The sequence below is a fragment of the Lepisosteus platostomus genome, chromosome 1 (assembly GCF_059453375.1).
Source record: "Lepisosteus platostomus isolate fLepPlt1 chromosome 1, fLepPlt1.hap1, whole genome shotgun sequence".
NCBI lineage: Eukaryota > Metazoa > Chordata > Actinopteri > Semionotiformes > Lepisosteidae > Lepisosteus > Lepisosteus platostomus.
This window is the reverse complement of record NC_142611.1, coordinates 14,673,347-14,688,413: the sequence shown is the minus strand read 5'-3', so window position 1 is coordinate 14,688,413 and position 15,067 is coordinate 14,673,347. Positions and strand designations below refer to the sequence as shown.

Here is a 15,067-nt window from a genome sequence, read left to right as displayed (position 1 = left end):
CAGCATTATGGTGCTAAGAATTTGATACTGGTACTGTAGTTCAAAATAAGGTGACTTCACCACCTCATTAGGGCCAGTCATTGATTGAGGGTGTCATAATGTTGATTTTTCACCAGTTTGAGCCTACTACAGTACATACATTCAACTGTCTGAAGTCTGTGTGGTTGGTGTAGAAAGTCCCAAGTACTGTAGATACTGTAGCTGAAGAAGAAAAAAAAAGCTATTTCTCCTTTACTGTCTCGTCCACATATGTTTGTTGTGTGTTCTTCTCCCTGCCTCGATCATAAATACAGCAACAGTAGTTACAATAATTAAGTGTGGACAGGACTTTCAGCCTTGTTCATCTTTCTCTTTTATAAAATGTTGTATTTTATATTGTCTAAAGTTTTGCATGTTTCAATTAAAACTCTTAACAAATATGCTGGGCAGCTTTGCTGCTTTGCAGTGCTGGGGCCTTGGATTCAGTTCCAGACCTGGGATGCTCTTGGCATGGAGTTTGTACTGTACTGTATGTTCTTCCTGTAGTATGTACACGTGGGTTTCCTCTAGGTGCACCTCTTTGTTCTTGTAGTCCTAAGACATAATTAATTGGCTTCTGTAAAAATTGGTTCTGGTGTGAGTGTGTGCATGTTTGTGGCTGCGTTTATGAGCCTGCCATGTGAGGGACTGGCATCCCATCCGGGGTGTATCCTGCCTTGCCCCTGTTGTTTGTGGGTGTAGGCTTTGACTCCTCTACTACCCTGTATTTGATATAACAGTTAAAAGGACAGATGAAATAATGTATTCCATGAAAAGCTGTGACATTTATTAAACAAATTGTAATACAAGACCAGTGGTTGTCCTCTGTCAAAAGAATAGATGATTTGTTGTCATGTTCAATTCAAAGTGCTCCATCAGACTCATCTAATGCTTCTCAGAGTGTCTGAACTGCTTTATTTTTTTTTATTATTTTTTTTTTCTTGTTTCTCCTCACCTTATTGCTAGATCCTTCCTTTTACAGTATGTCATTGTCAGCTGAGCTGAAATAAGCCTTTGCCAAAATGTGACCTGCAGCATGACTTGTTCATACAAATTAATGAATTAGTGGAAAAATTAGTGAGGTGCTTGATTTAACTTCTCACTGTCACTAGCACTAGGAAATAAAACCCAGTTTATGGACCCATAAAAGTCCAAATAGCTAAGCTGCTGGTTACGTATAGAAAAAGAAGAGGTATAATAATAATAATATTTTTATAAATCATTTAAAATGTTATGAGCAGTGTTAAAAATGTTTAAACACTTATTTGTATAAACAAACAGACCTTTTAAAATATAATGCAATATTTTTTAGTTACACTTTCACAAACTTAGCAGCAAAAACTGCAGCAAATCTTCTAAAACATGTAAAAATCTGACATATTTGGAATGGGCAATATCTGCAATTTGCAATGCATTTCCCAGTTGTTCAAGCTAAGGATGTAGAAAAAAAAACCTTTTCAGTGATGCATGTTTTTATAGTATGTATGGGTCTCATTTCAGCTTTTCCAATGATTAAATGAGAAATTCATCTCTGTGCTAAATCAAATGGGAGATTCATGCTGATGTTTCTATACTGCCAAGACACATATGCAGGCATTATAGCGAAACCAGAGGAAAATAGAAAAGTACCAGAAATTGAGCAAGTACTCATACAAGAGTAAATAGCCTAAACACCATAAAAGTATACTAAAACAATTAATTTATCTCACAAACAATTCCTAATGAAATGTCAAGACCATCTTGACTTACTTTGTCTCTGATGTTCATCCGTTTCTAACTTGCATTTTATGTCACTACCTTTGATGGGGTTTTTTTTTAACTTGACTACTTCTTTGTATTTTAATCATTTTTTCTTCAGTTGTCAAAAATATGACAGGATTTTCTTATCCATTTCAGTAATGTCTTCTATATACCTAAATTTCCCTTTTGCTCTTAATGTTCAATGACTTGTCTTGCATATTTGATCAGCTCCACTCTGTGCTGTCTGTATGATTTCCTGGACTACTGTAATTATCTTCGTACAGTACCTGTCGCCTTACATTCATACTGTATGTAAAGGTCCAAGATCGGTAAAGATGCTCTAAATAGTTAATTAACAATTATTTTTATAGTATATAACTACAATATGATAGCATATAAAATGTTCAGTAATCTAGTGCCTACTTATTTTTAATGCATATACAGTAATCTATTGAGTTGTGTGGAACTTAATGTTATTGTTTATTGTGCCAGATTACATCTACTGCATACTGTAAGTACAGTATGTTTATGTGTAAGTACAGTTTTTAGTTTGTTACATGTTACTGTTTATAGGGTAGATGTATTCAGTACTTTAATAAATTTAACTGAGAATATGATTTTAATCTGTAAAATTCAGGAATTACAAGATATTTGGGAATCACCGATTTAAAGCTAAACCATCAGTTTCAGGCATACAAGACTATGTAAGTGCATGGTACTGGTAAGCAAAAGAGTTTTTGCTAATTTCCTTTCTTTTTTAACTATGCTTTACAATGTTTTATTTTTTAAAATTGCAGGAGACAATGTCAGTAGAATTATTGTGGGTAAATAATCCATTTCTACACATGTAGTTAATGAAGCACTACTTTGCGGGGGTTGTAATAGGATTGCACATTCATTTACAGAAATGGCATTGGAATTAAATGTGAGCATTCAGTATGTTCATTAAGTTGGCTGACGTTTATCACTCTAATACGGCTGTAATGACTGAAAACTAAGAATATTTTGCTTGCTTCATTTTACAGATACACTTATATGTTTTGTCCCTTCAATCAAGTAACACAGAAGGGTTCCACAGGAACTGAGACGATTGTTTTAGGGTAAGTAATTTGCTAGAGGCACTATTCTGGCATGTTTTATTTCTTAAAGCTCTTGCACACTCTCTCTATTTGTACGTCAGATAGGGAACCATGTGTAAGTTTGAGGGGTTCAATGATAAAGTATCATTAAATAATACTGACTGTACTTCAGTCACTGATAAAAGATACATCTTCAGTTTGACTTTAGGATAGAAATAATATGTTTATCACTGAAGGCAATCTGTACTGTTTTGGGAAGTCAAAGGAACTTGGTTTATTTATTGGCTAACTGCTAACTCCCATGAAGTAGATGGGAACTTTGTGACACATAGTCTACCCAAAGGGAAACCACACATGCACTCTTGAAAAGGGAGGTTGAATCTATCATCAATCATAAATTACAATCCCAGTATTTGATAAGTTTTCCTTGGGCTAAAGAAAGAACCAGCCAGTAATTTATAATTTACACTTGGCAGGTAAGTCAATGTTCAAATTTCATCTAGTCATTAGCTTTACTTTTATCAACAATGGTGGTAGTTACGTTTGGTGTAAAATGTTCCCTTTTAACCTCTCAGTTACCACTATATTGCAGAACGTAACGAGTCCTAAGTAAGTGCAAACAACAATTGCACAATTCAGGTTTCATTCCAATAAAAAAATAAATGCAGTACAGTATAAGTCAAATGCCGTATGTTGCCTTATTTTTTGTAATGTGTACGTGTTGAGACAGTAATAATGTAAAAAATGTACATCTCAGTTATAGGTCATTCTGATTCTAGGTATAGAAATGATTTAAATGTTGGATTTTTAAAAGTGCCTACAGCATATGTGTTGTCCTTTTTGAGGCCAGCAGTGTTATGTGATTCTGAAGTAATTGAGTTACTGTATTATACATATTATACACTTAAATATATTCTTTCTTTAAATTGCAGTTTTGTGTACATACTGTAATTCTGAGTCCAAAGGGTTCTTCTTGTAATTTACATGTTGAGTGCTATGTTGGTACTAAATTATTTCTTTGGACTTATACTGTGGTTTGCACTAACGCACCACAGGATTATTAAAATGTATTTCTTTGCACCACAAAACCTGAGTTTGGAAAAAGCAAATTTCAACTCCATAAGTCAAAGAAGCAGCGTTATAATGTTACACATACAAAACTGTAGAAATCTTATCTGCAGGGTGTTTAATTGAAAACCAAACAAAAGGATCGTTTTAAAATTAAATAGTATTCATTACATTAGTGACATTTTAGATTCTATGGGAATGAGGCAGAACTCAGTCCAGAGCGACAGTTGACAAACGAACATCATAAAAAACTCTGATATGAATATTCCAAAATGCAAACCATTATCATGGTTTGTGGAAATGTTTTGTCAAAAAAGATGACACTTTTCCATCAGAAACATTTGGCCAACTTATACAATATCCTATCGTAGCCTCCCACTTTAAAGAACACAGATCTTGAAATCAAGGAATTTTTCTTTTTCTAACTCAAAGTCTTTCCCAGTTCTGGTTGACTTGAATACCTCAGGATGGTGTATTTGCATGGTACAGCATTCCATCTGACATGCTGATGTGTCAAAAAAACACTTTGTTGGTTTAATGTTCGTGACTACACAATATTTTTTTAATCTTCACTGCATTTCATATCAGCTGTGTTCCTGTAGATAAATGAGTGCATTATGAAACAGTTTTTCATTTATGGATTTACAATCTATCAAGGTTTCATTTCTTTATTAAAGGTTGCCAATCCGTTGTCACTTTTTACTATCAAAGTTCCCTTTGCCATCAGTCAAAAGACAGCTTATAATGTGTAGGTATGTAAACAGTATTTCACTGGCATTCTACCTTTAATAAACTTTTAATATTCTTTATCATGAGCGGTACTGCCATTTTCCTAGACGTCATCGATCATTTTGCTCCTGACAGCTAAATGTTCAGTTGTATTACAGATAGAGGATTTTATTAGACTGCCCTGAGAAAAGGCCAAATGAGCTAGAGTTGTTCATATCATTATTCTGCTTTATAATAGAGCACCAATAACAATATTTCTAGAAATACTGAAGAATTTGTAATAAAAATGTATTTTAAAATATCTACACTAATAATGGAACAGCATTTTCCCCACTGAATCAAAATACATTGGCATACTTATAGCTCTTTTTCCTTCCAACATAATTGAAGTAATGTTTTTTTTATACATATCAGGAACTCAAAAAGAAATAAAAGATTCTACAGTGACTTCATAGAAGTATACATGAATATAGCTCTCAGTTCTGTAAGGATAAGCTTGCCTATAAGTTGCATTTGTTATTGAATTAGGAATGTACAGTATAAGTAGGACGAGAAATACAGGAGAATGCATTTTATGTCCTTCCATATCACCACCTTTGCTGCACACAAACACAGACCAGTAGAAACTTTTGGCTTTTTTTTATGTTTCGTTTTGTTCTAGAAGTCATTACAGCACAGTGGCCTGGAGCTTGTCAGAAGTGTTTGCTATCAGTAGCTACCTAGAGGATTGAAAAATAACTGGTGGAGAAAGTGGGGATATCTGTCTGCTTTGTGCTGGACCACCAATAGTGGAGTACTTTACAGAGATATTTTACATGTTTATGTAGACTTTCAACAGTAAGACAGAGGTTGGGACAACTTTAAATGAAGACAAATCCACAGGGTGTTTCATATACGTGTTGTCTGCTCTATTACTGTATGTAACAGTTACGTTAAAGGATCAGGATTCCATCTATGTATTTCACACAGCCAGCACTGTTAAGAGGTTGTTTAATATTTCATTTTCTGCAGGCTGGTTAATGGAGACTAAATGGTCACTTTGGCTGCTATGGAACTCATACTAGTAATATAATTTGTGAGTATACAAGCAGTGCAGCATTTATGGCATAGCCCACACATTTAACAAGTGCACAGGAAAAGGATGAATCACTGCACAGCAGTGGGAATAAGTTCATTTTTTTATCCAGACAGACCATCACTCATTTAGCTCTGGAGCTCCTCACAGAGTAGCGGTGGGCACCAATATTAATCTGTGTGTAAGATAAGTTCTTTTTTCCCCTGTGTAGGTGGCTTGGTGGCAAAAGCTAAGAATAGAAAACTTTGAAATAAATTGTAACATTTATCACAAATATGCAGCAGAAATACACAGGCAGAAAAATCCAAGAATGTGTGTATTAAAACTGAAAAGGTGATATGTCTGTCAGCATGCCCTTTGTTATATTGACCATTGCTTCACTTAAATAAGATAAGAGCTATTAAATATAATGGCATTGTGGGCGTGAATGTAATTATTTAGACTGGCACAATTCTAATTTCAGAAAACACATTTGTTTCAGTCTGTTGCAGGAAAGCACATCCCTTTTAATACTGGCATGCCTTTATTTGCCAGGGTAACTGTACAGTACATGAGCTAATGTAATATACATTCAAGATGTATTAGACTATTTTGTATTTTCTGTGACCATTGTGTAACATTCACATTAGTGATGAGTCAGGATTTGAAAGTCCCAATTGCTTCTTTCTCTTTCTTGCAATTCCTTTTTTTTCCAGGTTTAACTTGATCTGATCAAATATGTACTGTATATAGTACACATTGTATTAAAATAATAATAAAAAGGCCACGGGTTTATTGGGGAATGGTGGTGCCTACACAAGACAGAATATTCTGTCTTAATAAAAGGTACAATGATGGCGTTATGCATAAGACTGCCACAAGGTAAATGTGCTTCCTTTGAAATAAAATAAAAAATCCAAAGAGCAGACATGTTCCTGCAGCTGCAGCCACCTCTAGAGAATATAGCAAACCGGGCAGTCAAGTAAACGATCTGTCTTCTTGATAAAGTGTGGTTCACAAAAGCCCGAGCTAAGCAGTCACCAAGGAACCAAGCTGCAGTATAAAAAAGTGAATATGATTGGATGAGCAAGCACCTTTAATAACTTGGTTATTTTTATTGTTGTACATTAAATTCCTACCAGCACAAAAATGCAGCGCCAACTATTCTTTTGTTCTTAGCTTCACCATTATATAATTGTTTCAGCTGCTAGTACCCAATACAGTTTCTCTTTGGATTTGGGTCATGAAGTAGCAGAATGGTTTCTTTGTATTTTTCTTTTTCTACCAAACATCATTCACCTCCATTAGCAGTATACTCCTCCTTTTAAGGATCTAGTCTTCCATTGTGCTCCCAGTGTCACCATGACAAATTTAAGACTTTTTTTGTCTTTTTAAAATGTGTACCTAGAAAAGAAAGATGTTTATAGATAGTATGAGGTTTGCTTTTGTCAGAAAAGCATATCAATTATCTTTATTAACATATTCTTTGTTTATATTGCTTACCACATCAATGATTTATGCAGCTCCAGCTGCCACATGGATGATACTCCAGAAATGGAGAGTTAAAACTGTTTTAAAACTGAATTTTCTGTTAAAGGAACTCTTCATTACTATTGTGGCCATTGAGGGATCATTTGAATGTCAAATCCTGACCATTTTCCCATACTCATCTAAACCAGATGTTACTGTATTTGTTGGCATGTGATTTACTTAATTTCCTTTTCAATCAAGATTGTAAAGATTCTTATCCCTATTTACTTAAAATTATAATTGATTTTTTTTTAATGTTTAAAAAAGTGCATTGTACTTTATACAGTATATAAAGTGCATTTGGTTTTCCAAGATCTACAGCAGTTGACAAGAAACAGTCTATTCTTAGAAAACTGCTTTCATTAAAAATTTAAAACAATGCTAAACTGCTTTTCAAAGAATCAATGCGCAGAAATAGATGCAGTGATATTCCAGTCTGCCTGTGATAAAAACCTCTTAGGTTTCTAGTGTCCTGGGAAAACCAGAGAAGGCAGCTGACTAAAAGAGTTCTCTACAGGCTGGTGAGAATTAGTCCTGTATTGTCCCTGCCTGTCCATCATCTGACCTTGAAAACCCTCCAGCTGCAATCTCTTAAGGTCTACATCTTTCCTCGGGAGCCCAGAAAGGCAGCATCAGATTTAAAAATAAAAAAGCATGGAAAATTGAACAGGGTTTATGACAGAAATTCCCACTGCATTTTAATAACCTTTAATGTAACCCAGTGTTTTTCTGTAGAACATTTGCTGAGGTATTTTTTCATGTATTTATTGGAACTGGTCAGCTTTGAATTATGATTCCACAAAACATTTGGTATGCTACAGTACTATATGTGTTTGGGGGAAAAAAGTACGAATAGTGATTAATATGTTGCTAGCCCACAGTTACTTTGCATTCACATTTTCATGGATGCGTGCCTCAGCAATATAGCGTGAGAATTTTCCATCAGCACAGAGAGACTTTGTACTTTCAGGTTTGCTCTTAAGGCTGTGACAGCAGAAAAAGATAGAAAGAGTCATCTTCTTTTAGTAGCAGAATCCTGGCATCTCAAAGGACTAAACCCAACGTTATCGTATTGATTATACAGTAAAATTAACACTGTGCTTTGTATTTCCCTGGGAGAGATGGAATTAAATGAGTAATTAAAAGCTTTCTGCACAAATGACAAAAGTCATGCACAAACAAGGGAGTGGGCTAAATATAGTGTTCTTTTACTTCAAAGCAAAGCTATGTACATGCTTTTATCCCATTTGTAGATGTGTAATTTGTAAAAATTGTCATTCACAACGGCCTTCTCCTGTTTATTCAATCAAAGCAACAGGAAACAGAGTAATAGACGATTCCAGGCATTGCCAAGCAAATTGCATTATGTGCTAACCAGATGATTTCTAAATGTTTATGTAAATGAACAACACACAACACAAATCCAGGTTTATGTTGGCTTAAGTGAAATTTCAAGTAAAAATAATCAAATATGAAGATCTTGTCTCATTCATTGACTATTAATTTATTGTAAGTTTAACTCATGTAGTATTCAAAACTATAGGTGTGCCTTGAACTGTTTAATTAAATAATATATTTGGAAAATGGAAGACTAAAATAATGTAGCCTAGCAACCTGTCAGATCTGGAATGGGGACTGCAATATACAGTATTCTGTACTCAGTCTCAAAGACTGAAGCAGTCATCCAGATAGCTAAGAATGTCAGTTTGTAAATTTTTACCATAATGAATTTGCAGACTTACTCCCGCAGTTTTTTGGTTAAGTTTTTTGTCACACTCTTTTCTCATTTAGTAAACCTTTCATTGCTACTCTTCATTTCCTTAGATAATTACCTCCTGATAAAGGATTACCATAAAACGCAGTGCAACAGGAGATATGAAATATTAATTGCCAAAGTCTATTATAGCCCTGTGAATCTTTGAACTTTGTTGATCCCATGTTGAAAATTCATGAATACAGGGTTAATGCTCATGGTAGTTTGGAAATATGCTTGTTTGGTCAGTAGTGGTTTATTTCATGCACAAGAGATTTGAAACCCCCCACCGATTTTTTAAAAATTAATAATAGAAAAGTCTGATGATAATGCTCTTCTCTTCCTTTTTAAGCATACCTTAATTACTGTTCATTTGCATGTATTTGAGATGTAATGTAAGTGCCATATGAAATGTAAGAACAGTGCTAAACAGACACAAAGTAAGCCCGTATTAAATTATGGGTTTCTACAGTCTATCAAGTGGCTTGGTCACAGTGGACAATGCCTAAGCTTTCTCTTCATCCCTAGGTTACTTAGCATTCAATTTAATTAGCATGACCATTTACAATTTTGATTTTATCTTTATTCTTTAGTTGGCTTCAGTGTGTTACCTCAGAGAAAACAAGAAACACACACATTTGAACACCCGTTTGAAAACATCAATGCTACATTCTTTTATAGGAGAACTTAGTCTTTCCTGAATCCTGAGATGGGTCTGTTTTAATATGTGGATTTGTTGGGGGCATTTTGAGGGCTTACAGTATATATGATTAACAATACTATACTATCATTCAGATACAAGGTATACAGTATTTGCTTCTTGTCTTTGCCTTTTCTGTGTTCTATGGACAAATACAAAACATCTGCAAGTAATGCATCTACTTTTCAGTATGCCAGATATTGCATGCTACAGTATGCAAAGCAGAATCACATGAATGACTTTGCCATAATAAAAATGACCGATGTACCCAAGCATAAGTTGTGTTACCGTCTTAAAATACAAAGCAAAGCAAACATCTAAACTGATATTTTGTGTTTTGTATGAAGACTTGTAAATGGATTATTGTAGAGAACAAAAGGATTGTGTTCAGCATGCTTCTGGTTTGTCAAAGCCTAAAACATGAACATTATTTTGCAGATCCAACACTAGCAGCTGTGAGCAATACCACTGGCATTATTCTGTCAGTATTCAGCAAGCTGTGTCTGACATTTACAAACCAGAGATTACTTTTTTCATCACGTGAAGGGGATCTGATTAGATAGTAAGGCCAATATGAAATGTTTCTGGTCATTTCATGTAGATTGGGTTGCTACACTTTGAAAGTTTTTGATTTTGGCTTTTTAATTCCAAATAGACTGAAAGACTGACAGTAAAAATCACAAAATGCTAAACATCAAGATAGGAGTGGCCGACCTTATGTAATCACATCTTTTTAATAATAGCTACAATTTGGAAAATGTCTTTTGACATTTATTCACCATGTGTCTTATGTTATTGATTCAGTTCTCAAGTCTGTATTAACTCAGTCTAAAAAATCAAATTAAAGATTAGAAGGTAAGAACAGCTAAAAGCATGGCCATTTGGCTCATCTAGGTCATTTGGTGTTTTACAGGTGATCTATCCAAGAACATCATCCACCTATTTTTGAAAGAAACCGGGGTATTGATTTCAACACAAGGCTGCATAGTTTATACAGTGTTCCCAAATTGTTTTGTTTAAAGTTGTGCTTTATCAGTTTTAAAGGCACTTCCATATAGTTTCCTTTTGTGTCCTATTAATCGGGGAAAATAAGCAGGAGACACTGTTTAATCCATCCATTCGTCCATCCATTTTCTAACTGCTTTATCGAAGTTTATCCAATACTGGGTTGCAGTGGACACAAGTCAGGGTACATCCTGGACGGGACAACAGTCCATCGCAGGGCACATGCAGACAAAAATACGCACACATTAACACCAAGGCCCAATTTTCCGAGAAGCCAGTTAACCTACCAGTACTGTACTGTATGTCTTTGGACAGTGGGAGTAAACTGGAGCACCCAGAGGAAACCCACACAAACATGAGGTGAACATGCAAACTCCACTTAGCTAGCACTGCAGGCCTGGAACTAGAACCCAGGGCAATACATAATACTGATAGCATTAAATAAAAATCAGGTTCCCTCAAAAAATGCTTACTCTACTTCCCTCTTCCCTGTTAAACTGCTGTGTTGTAACATGATTTGCTGTCTCTTAAAGATGGTGCTTACATTGGAATGTCCTTCCGTAAAAGAAAAAAAATATTGCAAATGGACCAGGAGACCTGTGGAAATTCTAATAAGTAGGAAATGAAGGCGGCACTTGTGTAACCCTTTGTGTAACAGGTTTGACATTTTAGACTTTTTCCTCTTATAATTTAACACTATAATGATAATGCAGAATTGTTATGAAACCATTTCAACTGATGTGTGGTGTGTGACATACAATAAATAATTGCATAATACTGTCCTCATAATACTCAAAATTCTCAGTTGTAATATCATGGAAAAAAGACCAATATGATTACATAATGATCTTCAAGTCTACCCTCAAAGTCTGTGTCTGCATGTCTGAATAATTGTACCTATAGCAGCCATTATCCCACGAAAAGGTCTGTCTCTTTGTTGGATAAATGAAGTAGGACCTAAACTGTTCTACAAAAATATCATTTTAACATTACTGGATTGATTGTCTTGACTTTGAGCATTTACAGTATTTATGAGCATTGTATTCCCATAGCCAACTGTTCTATAAATCACAAAACTCCTGTTCTGGTAGAATGGAGCGTGATGTGATGTATCTTGCAAAGTATCTAAGTCTACCCTCATAAAAATAGGAGAAGAACCATTTCTTTTCTGTCTACAGATAGCTATATTTCTTGTTCATTTTTCCTGAGGTGTATTTCAACATTGCAGTAGACTGCCAACTTGAGCAGACCTTGAATATGAAAGCAGCAGGCACTTCAGAACTGGTGTTGAGAACTGCTGTTAAAACCCAACAAGACAATTATTGCTGAGTGGATAGTATCTGTTTTATTATTTCTCCACATTTGGTTACAGGAGAGGGTAGATGTGCTTTTCGACTCATTTCAGCTGTTTATAGCACAGGTGATCGTATTCATAATTGGTTTGATATGGTTTTGAATACATTTTATTTTCAGTGAGAAGTGATCATTTAACCCTGCAAAGTAGTAACACTGCACTGAAACAAGTATGTAATTATATAATAAAGTGTTTTACTTAATGGGCTCATTTTCAACCAGCTAAGGGCAGCTCCTAAAGTACCATTAGTGAGGACCTCTTAGATGAAATTACTACATGCAGTTAATATGGGACAGTGAAAGCTACAGTACCTAGTGATGCAGCAGGTATTTTAAATATTGCCATTCTAAGATTTTCCATTTTCCATTTATCTTCTATGTTAGAAGCATCCTTTATCTTGACACGTTAATTTGCTTTCAAAGTAGCTAGAGACGTGAAAGTAGACTAGTGCAGCGGCAGTGCAAAATTGTCACAGATAATTTTAGATTTAAATTTATCATAAAAATGTATCATGGTGTACAACTATTTCTGTGTGTTTTGTATTTTTTTTATATCTACCCGAATTCTCCCTAGCTTTCTGTTTACTGGTAGTGTATTTCTTTACTTTAACAAGTGAATGATAACCACTGCCAGTGTCCAACAAAACAATTGTTAGCTTCATATACAGTAGTCATAGTGTTTAATATTTAATCTAAAGCTCAAGTCTGAGCTTTAATCAGGCAGCTGTAAAATATCAAAGTTCCCTTAAAGTTTAATGAATAAATTTCTTGCCTTTGTATAGCACTTCACACATTGGAGGGGACCTCTTCCTCTAGAGCGGAGAACCTAACCCTCTTAGGTGTGATGCATAGGAGCCTGTGCTAGAAGCCCCACTACACAAAAGATCAGGTATTTGTTTTGCTGATAGATTTAATCATAATAATTAATAATTGCTTACACTTATATAGCACTTTTCTGGACACTCCACTCGCAGCGCTTTACAGGTAATGGAGACCCCCCTCCACTACTAATGTGTAGCATCCACCTGGATGATGCGACGACAGCCATAGTGCACCAGAACGCTCACCACACATCAGCTATCAGTGGGGAGGAGAGCAGAGTAAAGATGCCAATTCATAGATGGGGATTATTAGGAGGCCAGATTTCATAGAGAAAGTTAGGTACAGTAGGTTAGATTGAGGTAGGCTGAAGCAGAGTATAGTAAATCTGAGTTAGCATTCCTACTCTTACATTTAGTACCATGGGATCCTTAATAGCAGGACCACAGTTGAAAATATCATCTGAAAGATGACACTTCCAATAGCACAATGCCCCCTATCACCATATGTGGAGCTTTGAGTTTCAAATTCTAGACTAGTGGTAAAAGCTCTTCAAACACTACTTACTAAAGCAACAACATTTATTATCAGAGGTCTCCAAAACCAGCACTGACCAGGTCCAGCCTTGCATAGCTTCTGAGGTCTGACAAGATCAGGTGGCAGTGTATTTAATCTACAGTAGTTTGTTTAATTAGAAGTAGCTAATTGATAAGAATATGAGAAAGGTTACAAACCTTTCTGGAAATGAAAGGAGGCCATTTGGTCCATCTAATGTATTTAATAGTAAGTGGCTAAATAATTCAAGAATCACACCAGCCATTTTTTAAAAGGCCTGGTTATTGACTTCAACTCCATAGTCACAGAACCATCTGTAAAAAAAGTGCCTCCTTTTCTCAGTTTTAAACGCACTTGCCCATTGTTCCCATTCGTGTCCTCTGGTTTGTGTTTTACTGTTGATGTTGACCTTTCTCAATGCCTTTGGGGATCAATTTCCCTCATAATCATCTCTGTTCTCAACAAAAAAAGTTTAGTTATTTTAGAAATATCTTTTCTTAAATTCAGTGTGTCCGCCAGCATTGTGCACAATGTTCTAAATGAGGCCTTTGTAGTGTATTTTACAATATTAACTTAACATCCCTTGACGTAAGTTATCTGCTTTTATCTTTATATCCCAGCATTAGTTTGCTTTTTGAATTGCTTGCCCACATTATCAAGAAAATCTAAATGGTGTGTCGACAGAAACTCCTAAGTATTTTTCATAAGCAGCCTTTGTTATCTCAGTTTCGCATTTCATATTTATACTTTGTTTTTGCTAACTGCAGGCAAAGGCCTTCACTGCCTAGTCTTGAGTTTTATCTAAATCTTTTGGAATTTCATCTTCTGCTTCTGCAGTGTTTGCTCCTAATTTTGGTATCACCTGTAAACCTGACTAATTGAATAACTATTTTAGAATCAGGATTTTTCATATGAAGAAGAGCAGTGGTCCTTTTACAGATATCTTTTTTGTTCCACTAATTATATCACCCCATTTTGAGTATTCATCCCTAATTTGTATTCGCCATTTATAACCATTGATTTGTATTTTTTTTTATTTTATTAACCAATTTGCAATCCAAATACTTTGTTTTATTTCAGTCTGCATTTATAGTACTTATCTTTGAATTGTAAAATATCTCTTGAATTGAATTTGAATTACTGAACATTGTTTGTTCAAGAACACTAACACATTGGCTAGGTAAGATGTTGACTTTTCCTTAGGATATTATTTCCATACAGGTTTTACTCAAGCTCTAATAAGTTTCCATAACTTCAGAAGCAATAGAAGTCAAACATATCGGTCTATAATCACTTTTTTGTCACTCTTCTTATGGATGGGCACTACATTAGACATTCTATAGTACATGGGTCCATTACCCAAGTGTTTGAAGAGTTGCATCAAGGTTTCTGAATAATACAGTATCTCTTGTTTCCTTTAGTACAATTGACATGATACTATCAGTTATTCATCTTGAGTGCTTTCAGTACATTAAATACTTTTGCCAATTCTGTACTCATACTATTTAATTAAGAACTTTGTTCTTAAACTTCCTGAAGCATATTGTTTATTTCTTCTTTAGCGAACTCCTGAATAAAATGTGCAGGTAAGAAGTGAACAAGGAAAGCAAGTGATGAGGCCATGGACACTTGCATTTGTGTTTATAGAACAGGTTTTTTGGATT

At 35.0% G+C, this 15,067-nt stretch overlaps 1 protein-coding gene across 2 annotated transcripts in view; it reads left to right on the top strand.

Annotated features, from left to right (window-relative positions):
• LOC148677756 (glucosidase 2 subunit beta-like) overlaps positions 1-15,067 on the top strand; it is a 219,366-nt gene that overhangs the window by 167,806 nt on the left and 36,493 nt on the right. For both annotated transcript variants that reach the window (XM_088625442.1, XM_088625431.1), the window contains one exon: positions 2,784-2,858. In XM_088625442.1, the coding sequence (XP_088481568.1) occupies positions 2,784-2,858 (75 nt within the window). The remainder of the gene's footprint in view (positions 1-2,783; positions 2,859-15,067) is intronic.